The following is a 15,097-nucleotide window of genomic DNA, read 5'->3' as shown; positions in this document are numbered from 1 at the left end:
CGGGTCTCTTTGCGTCTCATACTTAATAGAATAGAATTCAGAACTGCCATTGATGTTAACTTAGTTTTTTCTGAAGGATGATTGCAAAACAATTAGGGATGGCGAAAATAACCGACTTCTATGTCCATAAAAATACTCATAACACAACTATTATGGTGGGAATTATTATGGTGGGAATATGTATTATAATACCCGAAATAATATTACTTATCATCTATCACCTTATCATGCTCATGTATATCCAAAGCAAACCTTTGGCTTTGTAGTGGTTATTTTTGGAACATAATTATTCCAATCTTTTAGAAATTAAGCAATATGAAAGCAAACGAATTTTTTATGTTATATAAAAATATTACATCATGCTCATGCTAGATGTGATATCATGTGAATTTAAATGAAATACATTTTTACATTATAATAATTAGTGGTAACAAACACTTCGTATATGTCGATTTACATTTTTATTTTATGATATCAACTAATCAAATTATAAGGTAAGAGAGTTGGTTAATATGTTGGTGGTGGATACATATGATTATAAGTTTTTTTATAGAAATTTGAAAGTGTTGAGTAAAATAGAAAGTGAAATTATATCAATGTTTTCACTTATAGGTTAGGTGGCATGGCACTTGCCAGTGTGAGAGAGAAGATGCAAGAGTAGAAAGGGTAAATGCATTTGGAAATTGTACAAACACAGAAAAAATCCAGCTCAGTAAAGTTGGTGGCGTCAACAACTAACTGCACTTGCCACCACGTTACCTGATTGACTTCCTTCTCCTGTAATTCATTCTCACCTGTAACCCACCCACCCACTAATCACTCATCATCCAAGCTATGGTCCACATCTTAGAGTTTCAACTCTAAATTAAAAAAAAAACTTGAAAGCATGCGTTCAAGTAAATATTCGAGTGAGAGAGACATGGATATAAAATTTGGAGTCAACTACTAAAATTAATATTAATAATCATTAAGAAACTTGTTGTGTACAACTAAGCTAAGTACTATATTAACAATGAATCCACTTTGTTCTGTCTACCTAACATGTATCTATGCCACCAAGAATCCAATTCTATATTTCACATCACAAACCTTCCCCACCGACAACCACTTTAGCAATAACCAATTTTTCCTAATTCAAATCCTTCATTCCCTCACACAAAGCATTTAAAATGGCGAGAGGGCCCCAATCCCCTCCAGCTATACATATACCCATCCTTTTACACCAACCAAACCCAAACCAATTTACTATAACGACTACTATCACCACATTTCACCCTATCTTTAACTTTTTATGTACACAAAACCCAAACCTCACAGGAACATCATGCTTCAAAAGTTGCACATAACATCCATACTCCTAAATTCCCTGTCTCCTTTCTCTGTCCCCTCTACTTTAAGAGTGTGTTTGGAAGTTAGATTTTGGAGGGGAGAGAAGGAAAAAAGAAGGCTTGGGAGCCATAAATACACTTGAGAAATAACTCTCAAGCCTTTCATTTTCCTTCATTCTCCTCCAAAATCCAACTCTCAAATAAATCTTAAAAGAGTAATGCTACTCACACATCATTACGAAGGGTTTCCTGCCACCTATGCCTCATATATGGTGACGTGGATCCAAGAAATGTTCACAAAGTATCATTGTTTAAGAACAGGAATTGATTAGCCCCATATTGTAGAGATTCCTTCTCAAGAGGTTACCAATTGACATCAACACTGCCCCACCAACTCCAAATGCTTGATCCTCTCTTTCTGCTTTCTGCTGGTGACATACCAATGGCAACTCCTTAACTTCTAAATTGCTGAACCCAATTTTCTGCCTAACCGATTCAATGATTTTTGGATCAGCAGGGTTTCCAATAGCATCTGTTACATAGAACACATTTGTAACCTTGTTCCCCATGGTTGATACCTCAGCCCTGGTCACATTGAGCCCATTTTCTCTGAAAGTTCTCATTACTTCTGCTAGAAGCCCTTGCCTGTCTTCCGTGCATAACTCGAGTCGAACACCCTGTAATCAAATAGTTAACAATTCTTAGCCATTTCATATCACAATGTCATATCCATTTTACAAATAACCAAACAATTCAAAGCTAATTAGTGCTAGCCACTTCATATACAGAGGTTATAACAATTTAGCAAATAATACATGTGACAAATACGTGTGTGGGAGAGGAAGATTATACCTCGGATGCCCTTCTCTCTACTGCAGCCTTTAAGCATTGTATTACACGTTGACGCTCCGGTTCCGAACTAATTGGGGTGCCATCCTTATGTCTGATGTAAAATTCCTGAAATGACAAATTGAGCAATGTTAATTAGCACATAAATCAAGCAAAGAACTAAATAGATACAATAAAAAGAATAGATTGGTTGGAGGAAGTTGAATAATTACCAGGTATGCTTGGACACTATCAGTGTTAACAGTTGCATGAAACACAATATATTCCATGTATGTCAAATTGCATACAACATCAAATAATAGTTTCATTCGATCTTTGCATTGAATATTGACAACCGAATAACCCCTTTCTGCCCAATTCTGAACAGTCACTAATGGGGCATCAGCAGTAAACTTCAAAATCGGGGTTCTTTCAAAATCACGGTCAGTGAACATCATTTGATGCAGCCTTCTTTCAGTGTGAGTTACAGCCATGGAGACAGAAGTTTTAGCACTTCTAATGTCATTGTCTCCCTTCAAAACATTTCTTAAACGCACTTCAATTTTATTAATTTTCTGAGAGTCCTCAATAGTGGACCCAGAATCGCAGTCCTTTACATAGATCAGGGACGCAATGCGGCCATTGTGAGTCCAAACCTTAGCCTCAACCACGTCGCATTGAAGATCAGCCAGTACAGCAAACACCTCTGACAGAAGACCAACTCTGTCTGTTCCGGTTAACTCCAATGCAGTCAGACCATTCGATCCAATGGTTCTACCATTGTCAATGCACCCAAGTGCCTGTGGTAACATAAAGGCAACAATTCAAAGTCAGATTAACAGTTAAGAAATTGAACCTCGTGGGAAATAAACAATGTTTTAACCAGTAACATTGTAATTAAACTAAAACATGTAAAAATTCACTTGAATACCTGTTCAATATATTTCAAAACTCTCTCATCTGTTAGCTTGTTTCCGTTTTGATATGTGACATGGAAAACTGCCCATTGAATATACAAACGTTAGTGTTTTGAGATATTATTACCCCATGTGATGCATTTGAGAGAGGTAAAAAAACCATGGTGCCATATTTTCAATAAACTTATAACATATGTAATGGCTAATGAATTCAATGAAAATATTACATGCATAAAAATTGTACTCAAATTACACTTTAATTAGATAACAGCAATTATTTTTTTTACCGAAACCTCGAATCAAAGATAAAAGAATATGATTAGCTTACCATCCATGAACCACCTTCCATCAGATGAAATATAGGCCTTCTTAATTAAGAGGTTGAGATCAGTAAGAACTTCTACAGCATCCAAGAGAATACCATGCCTTCTAGCACTATCAACCTGCAAATTTCATCAAATCATAATTATATTATTCTTATTATTATTATTTAGATAATAATTACATTACAACAAAAGTAACCGATCCCGTGTTTGAAGCATTTTGTTGATAAATTACCTTGACCAGAGTCGCGGTGGGGCATACGGCATTATCAATGACAACCCTGTTTCACGGAGAAAGGTCAAAGTCAGTGAAATAACATTATCAGAGATTTCTTTTTCAATGTTGGGTCCAAATGGAAAATAGTAAAATACAAATAATATTTGTGTGCAAGCAACGTAAGCGAAAGGGGGTTGGCTTGGTACAGATAAGAAGAAATGAAAAGTCTAGAAACTATAAAAAAATTGATAGTGGACAAATCAAATGAAAAGAGTCGGTGTGAATTCGACAATAGTTGTTCTTTATTTTGAAAAGTATTCACGTTTCTACACTGTTTCGAAAATATTATAAAACTAAATTATTACAGGATCATAAACATGTCTCTGTTAGGATCAACTTTCGGTGGAGTAAAAGAAAATAATACATACAATTAAAATATCATATGTTTTCGAACCAAAAAGATTTGATGTAGAATTAAGAATATTATCAAAGAATCAGGTAAAGAAAGGTCTGAAAACAGTGAAGAAGGTTTATAAGCAACGAAATTGAGTTGGATTTGAAGGAAAAAATAAGCAAAATTATTGCTGCAAAAAATTAAGATCAGTCGGAAACATATAACCTATATTATCAAGAAAAAGAAACAATTAAAATATAAAAAAATAAAAAATTAATGTATTTACAAACCTTGGAGTGCTCATTCGAATTATGAGCTTTTCGTATTCATCCGTACAAGCATCCCAATCCATAGTCATTTGTTTATTCGAAAAGAGAAGGAAAATAATCCGTCAATGGTTTCAGTAACCCTGTGAGTATGAGGAAGAAATGTCCTAAAACGACGTCGGAGAGTTATTATCCTAAGAATCAGGGGAAGAAAAAAACAGAGCAAAACACTGCAACGCCCTTGTGAATTAAGATGAGTTATGATAAGCAACAGTGGCTTTAATTTGCGCAACGCCTTATACTAAATCGTCATAAAACGCTTTCACCAAACTCTTTCGGCTTCGCTGTGTGAGTGTTCAAGAGTTACTATTTTCTCTTCCAAACCAAACCACTCCTTCTTCTTCTTCTTATATTACCTCTTTGATTCTTCACACCGTATTTATATCAAATATTTTAATGTATTTTCTTGTTATGCTTATTTTATTAATGAATCGATATTTTTATATTTATTGGAGGCACGCCTATACCTATACGCAAAGAGAAAAAGAGGTTTGGTTCATGGAGTGACTATGGCCTGCAGCGTTGACCCAATTTAACTATTTTTTTTTTCTTGTTCCTCACACGATTATTTCTAAATCTTCTTTTTAGATCTTAACCCTTCAATTTTGCCAACATGTCAATCAAACTAGGACGACACGTGTAAGTTCCAGTTAGAATACCCCAAATCCCATTGCAAAGGATTTTTATTTATTCTGGTTGTAAATTTTCGTATTAATCTTCTTATTCACGAGAAAATACACATATCATGAATAAATAATATGAGAATGTATGTATGATATATGTCACTTTATTTATGAGTAGGAGAATTAATACGATAATGTAGGAGGATGATTCTATTTTTTAAATAACATTTATCTGTATTTGATTTCAGTTTAGTACATAATCAAAAAATAGGTGAAAGTCATAAAAGTAAAACAAACTTGAAAGACGATATTGATGGGAAAGGAAAAGGTTTAAAATAAATATTGAAATTCAAAAACTGATTTAAGAAATAATAATGGTATAACAAATTGGAATCACGTCAGATGTTTTTAAACAAAATTTATAAATATATTAGGAAAAAATCCAAATCTCGTATGACAAAGTAAATAAGAGTGAATTTTTAACCTAAGGTGATAATTAAATAAAGTAAATAAAATATTCGTGGCGAAGGAATAAGTTTAAAAGAAATACCGAAATTAAAAACTGAATTTTGAAATTACGATATAACAAATTGGAATCAGGTCAAACGTTTCTAAAGAAACATAAAAATATTATAGAAAAAAAGTCAAATCTCACACGAAAATGTAAATAGGAATGAATTTCAACCTGGTGATAATCAAATAAAGTAAAGACGATATTGGTGATAAAGGAATAGGTTTAAAAGAAATACTGAAATTCAAAAACTGACTTAGAAATTATGATATAATAACGAATTGGAGGCAGGTCAAATGTTTTAGAATTTTGTTTATAAAACATTATAGACAAAAATCAAATCTTACATGACAAAGTAAATGAGTGAATTTCAACATAAGGTAATAATTAAATGAGGTAATTCTCTATATGAAATAGTGATTCATATTTTTTTTGTATTATTAAAAGTATTAACAATTATCTTCTTATGAATTGAATGATTGAACTTTTAAAATTTTAAATAATTTACAACAGATTTACACAACTACACAAACGTCTTACCTGTAATTATAGTTAGACTTCCAAGTTCCATAATTAAAATACTCAATAGTCAATTCTAATTTATTTTGGCCTCAATTCCATAGTTAAAGAAACCATTAAAATTGAATATCTAATTAACTTCATCGAATCACACAAAATGAAAGTGGCTTATTATTTTAAGAAAAAGTTAATATAATTTTAAAAGTTGTAAGATCAGTAGGAGTAATTGTTCAAAGTTTGTTGGAATTGGAATAAACATGGAGATATCACCATATGGAACCTGGATTCCTCTAAGGATTTTTCAGTACTAAGAATGTGAGAGGGGGCATTTTTTATAAAATTATAAATTTATAAAAAAGTAAAAATATGAATCATTAAATTTTTGTTATTGCCATGCGTCATAATCATACATATGCACTTTTATCTTTATTAATGGAGAGGAACCAGACTCCACCGTATTAGCTTTATTTGTTTTCTACTCAACAACATAGAGGAGATGAATATTGATGATCATTACCAATGTGTTGGTATAATAGTGTAAAACTTCACTAGATCTTAGAGTTGATGATTCTATTATTGAGAGCGATAATTATTATAAGGGATAACTACAAACTCTAAAAAAATTAATTCATTACTTAAAAAAGTAAAAAATATCATTGATAATATAAAAGACGTTAAAATAGTATTATGAGCCGTACGCTTATATTGAAAATTGAAAATTCTAAAGAGTAGAGTTGGTAATTAAGGTTGGATTTGCCAGCTAAAATTATGATGATTTCATGTGACAACATAATTCTCATTGGTTTTTTTATCAAGTGTGATATATCTTTAAAAATTCATACACATTTATTATATTACTTATCATTCATATATATTATTTTTTGAAGAATTAATGATAATAAAATATAAATGATAAAAAATATAATGACATTGTATAAAACTTTTAGACCTATTCATTTTTTTCTTATTTTTCTCTCAATTCTGTCACTTGTTTTAGCCGTTTTTTCTTGTTTTAGTCACTTGTCTCACAATGCGTCATTTCATTATTTACAGCATCTTATTCGTGCCAGAATCATGCGATCGTGGATGCACTGCTTCAGATCCATATTTCGTTTTTTTCCATAAAAAATAAATGAATTATCTACTTGTTTCCGATAGAATGTTATCCTAGTAGTCTAATACTAAATAATTAATAAAATATTTTTAAAACTAATAGTAGTGAAGAACGAGTCGTTACACCAATAAATAAAATAATGTATGTCCTTATTTTTATAACAAAAAAATAAAAGTCAAGGTGGGAGATATTATGTTGTGGCACATGCAAGTTGATCAGAAAACACGTTGGGGTTAGTTATGTAATGTCTGTGCCTCAAGTTCAACTTTGCCGTTACTATTCATTACCGCCAGCTGGAATCGAGGGACGTGGGTTAGTTAAAAAAGGGGAGTGGTTGACATGATGTTTTGGGTGGTCTCTCCGTTAATGGAAAGACAGGTGCAATTTTTTCATTTAGTTTAAAAGATAAACTTGTCTTATCATAATAAACATAAGGATATAAATATAGAAATATATTACATTTTCTTTGATCTTTAGCATCACTTACTTCTCTATCACTCGAGATGAGTCTCATTGGATGTTTTGAGAATTTGAGGTGTGGTGTGAAGAGACCAGGTTCCCGCCAAAGAGGGCTGTGGTGGGCCAACCGTAATATCCGCATTGATTGTTTCGTATCCTAAAAAGCTGCGTGGGGCACTTCACTATAGTGTTTCTCAGCGTGGCTTTTCACACATACGGAGGAACAATTTAGAGGCTATTCATCATTTCCATTGTATTATTACATCAATCTAGATGCCAAAAATATATCTCTCCCTTAAGGAATTAAACTTGTAAGATGAATGATTATTCTTCCTAATAATTATCTTTTATAAAAATTAAGATATTTTGTGTTTTGATTATTTTACTAATCTAATAATGTCTTATAATACTATATCAACATCTTATTATTACAAGTTGTGATAATATAGTGATGTAAGATCTTAATTTATCTTTGTGTATCTTAGAAAGATATTTATCAAGACATACATTTAAAATGAATTAATTACTTACATACATGTTAATAAGATATTATAGGTTATACTTAAAAGTATAGTATGATATAAACATGTAATAATACACATTATTAGTTGAATCAAAATATACTATGCATCAACCATTTCCCTAATTCTTATATGATTTTTTGGGTCATTTGATCCTATTTTGTTAGTTTTATTTATAATAAATGAATTTGTTATGAAATATTTATATTTATTAAAACAATTGGGATGGAAAAAAATGTTTACTTTTATCAACCAACGTTTGATTTTAATAAACTATATGTGATTATTAATAAACTAATTATATTTTTAACTACTATAATCCAGATAAACACACAAGGAAATCTTGTAAAATATCTAGATACAGTGAAAAATATATATTTCACATATTATCTTACTATGCGAGAGTATTGTTTGTGAAAATTTTAGCATCAATACTCGAGATGGAACTTTAGTAGCGCTACGTGATTGACAATTCAGCATTTTCTGTTGTTTGGTCCCATTTTTAATTTTTGTTTTCGTTTTGCCGAAAATCCCAGCTTTTATGTTTCTTGGGAGTATCTCTGAACGAATAAACCTTTTTGACCGTAACTTAAGATTGAGTGGCGCCAAATTCAAAACCCACACAAACAGTCGTTGGTTCAACTGATACATGTTTAATTCTTCTTAAATAAAGTTTCGGGTTCGAGTCTAGTGGACGGAAAAAATGTTTATCAAAAAAGTTAACTCCATGTACCTGTAGATATTTTTGGCTTAAACAATATTGCCTCTAGTACAAGAATACTTATGAGAAACAAAAAAAATTCAAAACTTACCCCATTTGGGGCGGGATGAGTGGGGTGACTTAATAGTACTAGTTGGTACCACGGCGCCCCATGTCTTTCCATGGGACACTATCGATGCATGTTTTCCACCAACATGCATTATCATCAACATCTTTTAATAAACACCATCGTGTTACTAAGTGCTTTAAATAGATTGTTCACGGAATAATATAAATTCAGTAAGTCAAACCATAAAAAATGTTAAATGAATCAATTTTAAAAAAAATAAGGATTCTCTTTATTATTACTTGATAAGCAAATGATTATTTCTTTCATGAATGATAAAATGCAATTTTATGATAAAAGTTTTATTATATATTATCTTTTGTTTGTTAATGTGTGACATTTGTCTCTCGAGTAATTGAAATGATCTTTACTCCTTTTTTAATACAAGTTTAATAATTTGTCCTTACTATTAGACATTTTTAACTATAATGCAAAGATTCAATGATAATTGCACACGATTGATTTATAATACAGTCACATTGTATAAAACTTATATTGTATATATGGTTATTATATCTAATTAATAAAATACAACTAACATCAACAATAATTGAGAAGGATTTGAACTTAGGTACCTAGGAAAGCTATGAAGCATTTGTACCTCTTCCTATAAAGGTGTCTATATACAATAGCAATATTTATCTCACATCTCTCCATATGCATGAGGCACCTCATCATAAGTCTCCAATTTAAAAATAACTCTGTACTATTTCTAACACTCCCTCAACTAACTTCGACAACTCTCAAGGCTTCATCTTAATTTGTTTGAAAAATATATGAACACTTTTACAAAAATATGAAATGATTGGATAAAAAGGAAGTTAAAAGGTAAGATATAACATGACGTGTGTTGGAATCACTTGATTTTAGTAACAGGGTGAACCTGAGTTAGATGGAATCACCTTGAATGATGATGATCAAGAAGGGGATAAAGGTTTCATGTGGATTGAAAATGAAATATGGTTCATTTGTTTTTTTCAACCTTTTGAGACAAAAATGATTACATTTTAAATGGACAACTTTTAATTATTTTTGTGAGGCCTACCATCATACAAAAAAGAGTAAATTACATCTCACTTTTTTATATTCACATAAACCCCTTAATTTTTATATTTTCATTATATTGACCACCCCCCGCATGAAAAAAAATAAGTGTAATCTTTTAAACAAAAAAATGTGATAAATGAAATTAAGTTCAACAAAACATTGTATATTATGGAGACAAATCTAAATAAGATACAAATCAATGTCTTTATTATTTTTGGTTCGTTATGATATATTACAAAGAACAATTTAAACAATATATCTTCATTTTTGTAACTAAAAATAGTAAAGATACGTTAATTTGTAGATTATTTGGACTTGTATATATAATATATAATATTTTTATTTAACTTAATTGCATTTATCACAATTTTTTGTTTAAAAGATTACATTTAGTGATCAGTGTAATGAAAGTATAAAAACTAGGAGTTTAGGGAATAGTTTGTATAATTTCGTTAAAACTGAAAGGGTGTGATTTAATTTACTGTACAAAAAATAAATAAATGTTGGTGATGATGGCTAGCCATAAACTTTGTCTCTGTCATTTCACCTTTGCCTTAATAGCAACCTTTACACCAAACAGATTGTCTATGCCACCAACATGTACCACACTGTTTGAGATGGTAGCCTAAACCCATATGGCCATCATTCTTTATGGCATCATCACGTCAGCGACAACCACTTCTAGTAGCAGCCACCGCAGCTTAAAGTGAAGATTATCACTTCAGTATTTATCCAATTGGGTTCAATTAGTAACACATTGCCCATGTACCTATTGGGTTGAGGTAACACTTACTTAGGTAAACGTATCTTTAGTACGAAATTGCATTAATTGGACTATTGTTAAGATTCCCCTGTAATCGGCCCAAACCATGATATATGTTTGTTATTATTGCCTTTAATAATAGATCACAATCAAGTTTAAGGTCGATTTCAGTGTATAATTAACCATGATCTCCAAAATCAAGCACCACCTTGTTAACCACTTCTTCAATGAAGAAAGTGTCCTCCCACATTTGTGATATACTTGCCTTATGGAACTTGGAAAGAGATGTTACAATTGGCATACAACTAGTTAAGATCAATTTGTGGTAAGGTTAACACTTATTTGTCCTTAGCCAACATTAACTTCACATGAATAGACTTATATTTCATAATGACCAACAAGACTTTAATCTAGTGGTGTAAGATCATGCTTGATATTCAGAATAATTCAACTCCTAGAAGCGACATTTTATGACATTTGTTGGGAGAGACAATCACATAGATCGAAAGAGATTAGTCTTACAAAAAGTGAAGGATGCCCCAAAAAAATATATTCCCCAATGTTGTGAGTTTAGATTCTATTGACTACATATGGACCTATTTGGTGGGAAATATGTAAATACCTATTGAATTGTAAATGGTATGACCCTCATAAACTTTTGATTTTACTTAAAATATACATTGTATATGGGTTAGGCCTATTTACCTCAACTTTTGGAAACTACAAGCCCAAAACCCAATGAATACTCATGTATACGACACCGTATGCTTCTTCTCTTTACAAAAGCTTTATCCAAATCCAATAGTGTGGGTATCGCGTGAGCAGTTCCATTTTGTTCAGTGAAAAAATGGCTGCAGCGCACTGCAACTACCTCTCTACGCTTCCCGCAACGAATTTGAAATCGCGCTCCAATCATTCTGTTCGTTTGAATCACACTTTGACTCTGAAGAGCCCCAAAAATTCATGGATGGGTACCAAACTCTGCGTCGGTGTTAAACCTCATGTATTGGTTTGCACGCGCCGCCCCTTCTCCGCCATCGTATCCTTCAGCCTCCCCACCGCGTAAGAGTTTTGAATTCCCATTCCTAAATTTTAGGAATATTGAAATTGATTTGTCCGATTTCGGATTTTTGATTTGTTTTCATTTCGTATTTTCAGAAATCCAGAGCGTGTTTCTCCACCACAGGAACTTCCAAAGTGAGTATAAATCAAACACATTATATTTTTTGTGTGTTTATTGTGTTAGGTTGGTTACTAATTGTGTTTGGTGGAAGGAAGATGGTCTTCGAAGTCTATAAAATCATTTGCAATGGGTGAATTGGAGGCAAGAAAACTCAAATATCCAACTACTGGTACCGAAGCTTTTCTCATGGGCCTTCTTATTGAGGGTAATTCATTTGTTCCCTTCATTTACTGTAATGCTTAGTAGTTCAGTAGTAGTTTCTTTCTTATAGCATAAAATGGACCATCTTCATGGATCATATTCTTTTTATTCAAGCTTAGCTTATGCTACTAGGCCAGCTCTTGGTATAATATCTTAGGTAGCAATGTAGCATTTGCTATTGTTCTATTTGATTCCACCCCTTGAGGTATTAGGAAGAGCTTATAGAGATCTTATTTGGGCTTATGAGAACCACACATGAAAAATAAATTAATGACTTTCCGTTAAGCTCTTTTTACCATATTCAGCTCAGAAGACAAGCTTATACAATAAGCTCTTTTTAGCTTATTTCATAAAAGCTAATTGGATAAGTACTTCATTAAGTTATTTGCCCAAACACTCTCCAAATACAGAATAGAAGTTATATGTTCTGTTTGGGATGACATATGTTCTCATACACTTTGTATCACGCCTATCCTACTCTCATATTATTGGTGAAGTATTGAATGGATATTTAAATCAAGTAATTTAAAATCCTATTTTCTTGACTATTCAAAAAGAGCACCACTAAGTGTGATGTTATTCAATTCTATTCCTCCCTTGACTGACACACCTGTGAAATATTACCTTAGTTTCTTGATGTGCACACCTCCTTTTGTTCTATAACCATGGAACGACTTTTAATGTTTCCTTGTTGTACTAACTAGATATGAGCACTTTGCCTTTTTCATATCTTTCGGCTGTGTGCAGGTACTAATCTAGCTTCGAAGTTTTTACGAGCTCATGGTATTACATTGTTCAAGGTGCGGGATGAAACTGTTAAGTTACTTGGAAAAGCGGATTTGTTTTTCTTCAGCCCCGAGCACCCCCCACTCACTGAACAAGCTCAGAGTGCCCTTGATTGGGCTATTGATCAAAAAATAAAATCAGGTCTGTTCTTGTCTTTTTTCTTATTTACTCTAGTATTATTTCTCGCCAATCATACATGACAACTTGCAAATCCAATCTGGCTTGTTATTGGCACTTCTGTGTGGGTAATTTGACAGAATTTTGTTTATGGAATGAAGTGTCATGTAGTGTTCGTGTTAAACTAACTAGACATGATCATGTTAAACTAACTAGACATGGAGCCCAAATTTGTAAGACTATATTCAAATGTATTAAATTTGAGCTTATGTCAACAATATTTAATTTTATTATGCATTCTATATAAAAAATTGCTACTTGAATCACATAATTTGTGTGAAAATATGCATGTTTGAATGTAATCAGCAATCCTGCTAAATAAAATACTTTGGTTAAAATTGAGGATGGCAGATACTATTTTATCCAAAACCCTGGGTCAGTGGCTTTTTATTGCTCATGATTCTAGTTACATATTTCTGATTACATAACTTGTGGTCCATGAGTATTTATATTAATCAAGTATTCTAATGATATATTGTGTTCTTGTCCTGAAACTTTTCTTTCAGCAAAAATAGTTATCAAATGTTCCTACATTCATGTTGATGTTGGTTTAGTTAGTTTATGACTCTTATTCTGATTGTAATGATAAAGAAGACCCATTCTGCTTTCGGAAATCATGAGATATGATAATACCTAACTACGATTTAAAGGTAGAATCTTGAGGCAACTAAATTAAATTGGACAATTTGTTTATAGTTGTTTGGTAGAGATTGAAGTGCATTCATTTGTGGTTTTCTTAAAAGCTATAACAATTCTAGGCATTATGTTTCTTGTCATATATGAGATGGCTTTTGCTTCTTCTCAGAGTGGTCCGTTGTGATAGTGGGCATTTATAATATTCTTATTGGTCTTAAAAAAATAAAAGGTGCTATTGCATGTGGTGATTGATTATTGTTTTGTGGGACAGAAATGTTTTCAACATCTTTAGAAATGCCACTTTGGGGTAGCTTTATACACTTTCATAGAAGTTGGTTGCAGTATTTTGTTATTTACTCTATTGGTAAATGAAATTGTGGTCCATCTCATCCCTTCATCTGCAAATAATAATTCTTATCAAATGTTGTATGCACAAAGCTAAAAAATTAATCCATTGTATAAATCTATTTATGATTTGCAGATGATGGTGGTGAAGTTACCACAGCACACATACTCCTTGGCGTTTGGTCTGAAGTGGATTCTCCTGGTCACAAAATACTGTCTACCCTTGGCTTCAATGATGAAAAAGCTAAAGAGCTTGAGTCCTCAATTTCTAAACCCGGAATTAAGGACGATTGATGCTTTGCTATAAGGTGTATGTACAAATAAGTTTTGCTTTGAGTGTACTCTGATCATTGATGCAATTGTTTGTACAATAGATAGATCAACAGGCTCTTCTGTCCTGCCCATTGATTTCCAATGCAGAAACCTGCTCCTTTTCATATGTGACCCCCTGCCCCCAACACAGACAAAAGTAAAGAAAAACATTAGGTAGTGATCTATGATTACAAACAACCATGGAGGTTACTTTTTAGTGATTTCCAGGAAAACCCTGACTACTTGAACGCTTGAAATGGGGTTAACAAACAATTCTGCCATTAATTTTAACACACTTTTTATACTTGATGATTGTCACTTTTTATACAATTCTGCATCATATTTGGGAGAGCATCTTGAACATGGTTGTCACTAGCAAGTGTTTGTGCCTTGGCACCTTCTTCCACCCACTTTATCCTAGCAATGAATACCAATACGATTGTCAAGCAGATAACAGTACCTTATTAAGTCCAGTGAAGAGTCCAACAAGGTATAGACGAAATACTATCCACAAACTCCCAACGAAAAATTTAACAGTTTCACCAGAGCCATCATCAACACTGTATTTTTTTGACACCCTTTATAATTCCCTCGTCATGACTAAACAGGCCTCTGCAACTCCCCCTCATAGACCAATCTTCCTATACAACCGAAGATAACGCCTAATGCTAGATCAGTTGCTTCATTTTTCTTCAACCGAATTGATGGCAATATTCCTAGCTCACCACAAGCCCATTAAT

General features: G+C 32.4%; 2 protein-coding genes across 2 annotated transcripts; one reads left to right on the top strand and one right to left on the bottom strand.

The window, feature by feature from the left end:
- On the bottom strand, positions 1,574-4,688 carry LOC109333464 (ACT domain-containing protein ACR8-like). Its single transcript, XM_019568955.1, has 7 exons — positions 4,298-4,688; positions 3,632-3,677; positions 3,402-3,516; positions 3,088-3,155; positions 2,390-2,956; positions 2,181-2,285; positions 1,574-2,005 (listed from the first exon to the last, which is right to left on the bottom strand). The coding sequence occupies exons 1-7, from the start codon at positions 4,363-4,365 to the stop codon at positions 1,640-1,642; spliced, it is 1,335 nt and encodes a 444-aa protein (XP_019424500.1). The 5' UTR covers positions 4,366-4,688; the 3' UTR covers positions 1,574-1,639.
- On the top strand, positions 11,500-14,671 carry LOC109333406 (ATP-dependent Clp protease ATP-binding subunit CLPT2, chloroplastic). Its single transcript, XM_019568887.1, has 5 exons — positions 11,500-11,779; positions 11,876-11,914; positions 11,996-12,105; positions 12,849-13,028; positions 14,182-14,671. Exons 1-5 carry the CDS (start codon positions 11,565-11,567, stop codon positions 14,337-14,339), a joined length of 702 nt encoding a protein of 233 aa, XP_019424432.1. The 5' UTR covers positions 11,500-11,564; the 3' UTR covers positions 14,340-14,671.

The sequence above is a fragment of the Lupinus angustifolius genome, chromosome LG18 (assembly GCF_001865875.1).
Source record: "Lupinus angustifolius cultivar Tanjil chromosome LG18, LupAngTanjil_v1.0, whole genome shotgun sequence".
NCBI lineage: Eukaryota > Viridiplantae > Streptophyta > Magnoliopsida > Fabales > Fabaceae > Lupinus > Lupinus angustifolius.
The sequence above is the reverse complement of the archived record's forward strand: the minus strand, read 5'-3'. Positions and strand labels throughout refer to the sequence as shown.

Excerpts from the sequence above, each read along its gene's own strand:
- LOC109333464 (XM_019568955.1), bottom strand. The coding sequence starts at position 4,365 with ATGACTATGGATTGGGATGCTTGTACGGATGAATACGAAAAGCTCATA. Across the intron at positions 3,678-4,297 it reads ATTCGAATGAGCACTCCAAG|GGTTGTCATTGATAATGCCG; the intron begins GTTTGTAAATAC and ends TCCGTGAAACAG. Across the intron at positions 2,286-2,389 it reads ATAGTGTCCAAGCATACCTG|GAATTTTACATCAGACATAA; the intron begins GTAATTATTCAA and ends TTGTCATTTCAG.
- LOC109333406 (XM_019568887.1), top strand. The coding sequence starts at position 11,565 with ATGGCTGCAGCGCACTGCAACTACCTCTCTACGCTTCCCGCAACGAAT. Across the intron at positions 11,780-11,875 it reads TCCTTCAGCCTCCCCACCGC|AAATCCAGAGCGTGTTTCTC; the intron begins GTAAGAGTTTTG and ends TCGTATTTTCAG. Across the intron at positions 11,915-11,995 it reads CCACCACAGGAACTTCCAAA|ATGGTCTTCGAAGTCTATAA; the intron begins GTGAGTATAAAT and ends GGTGGAAGGAAG.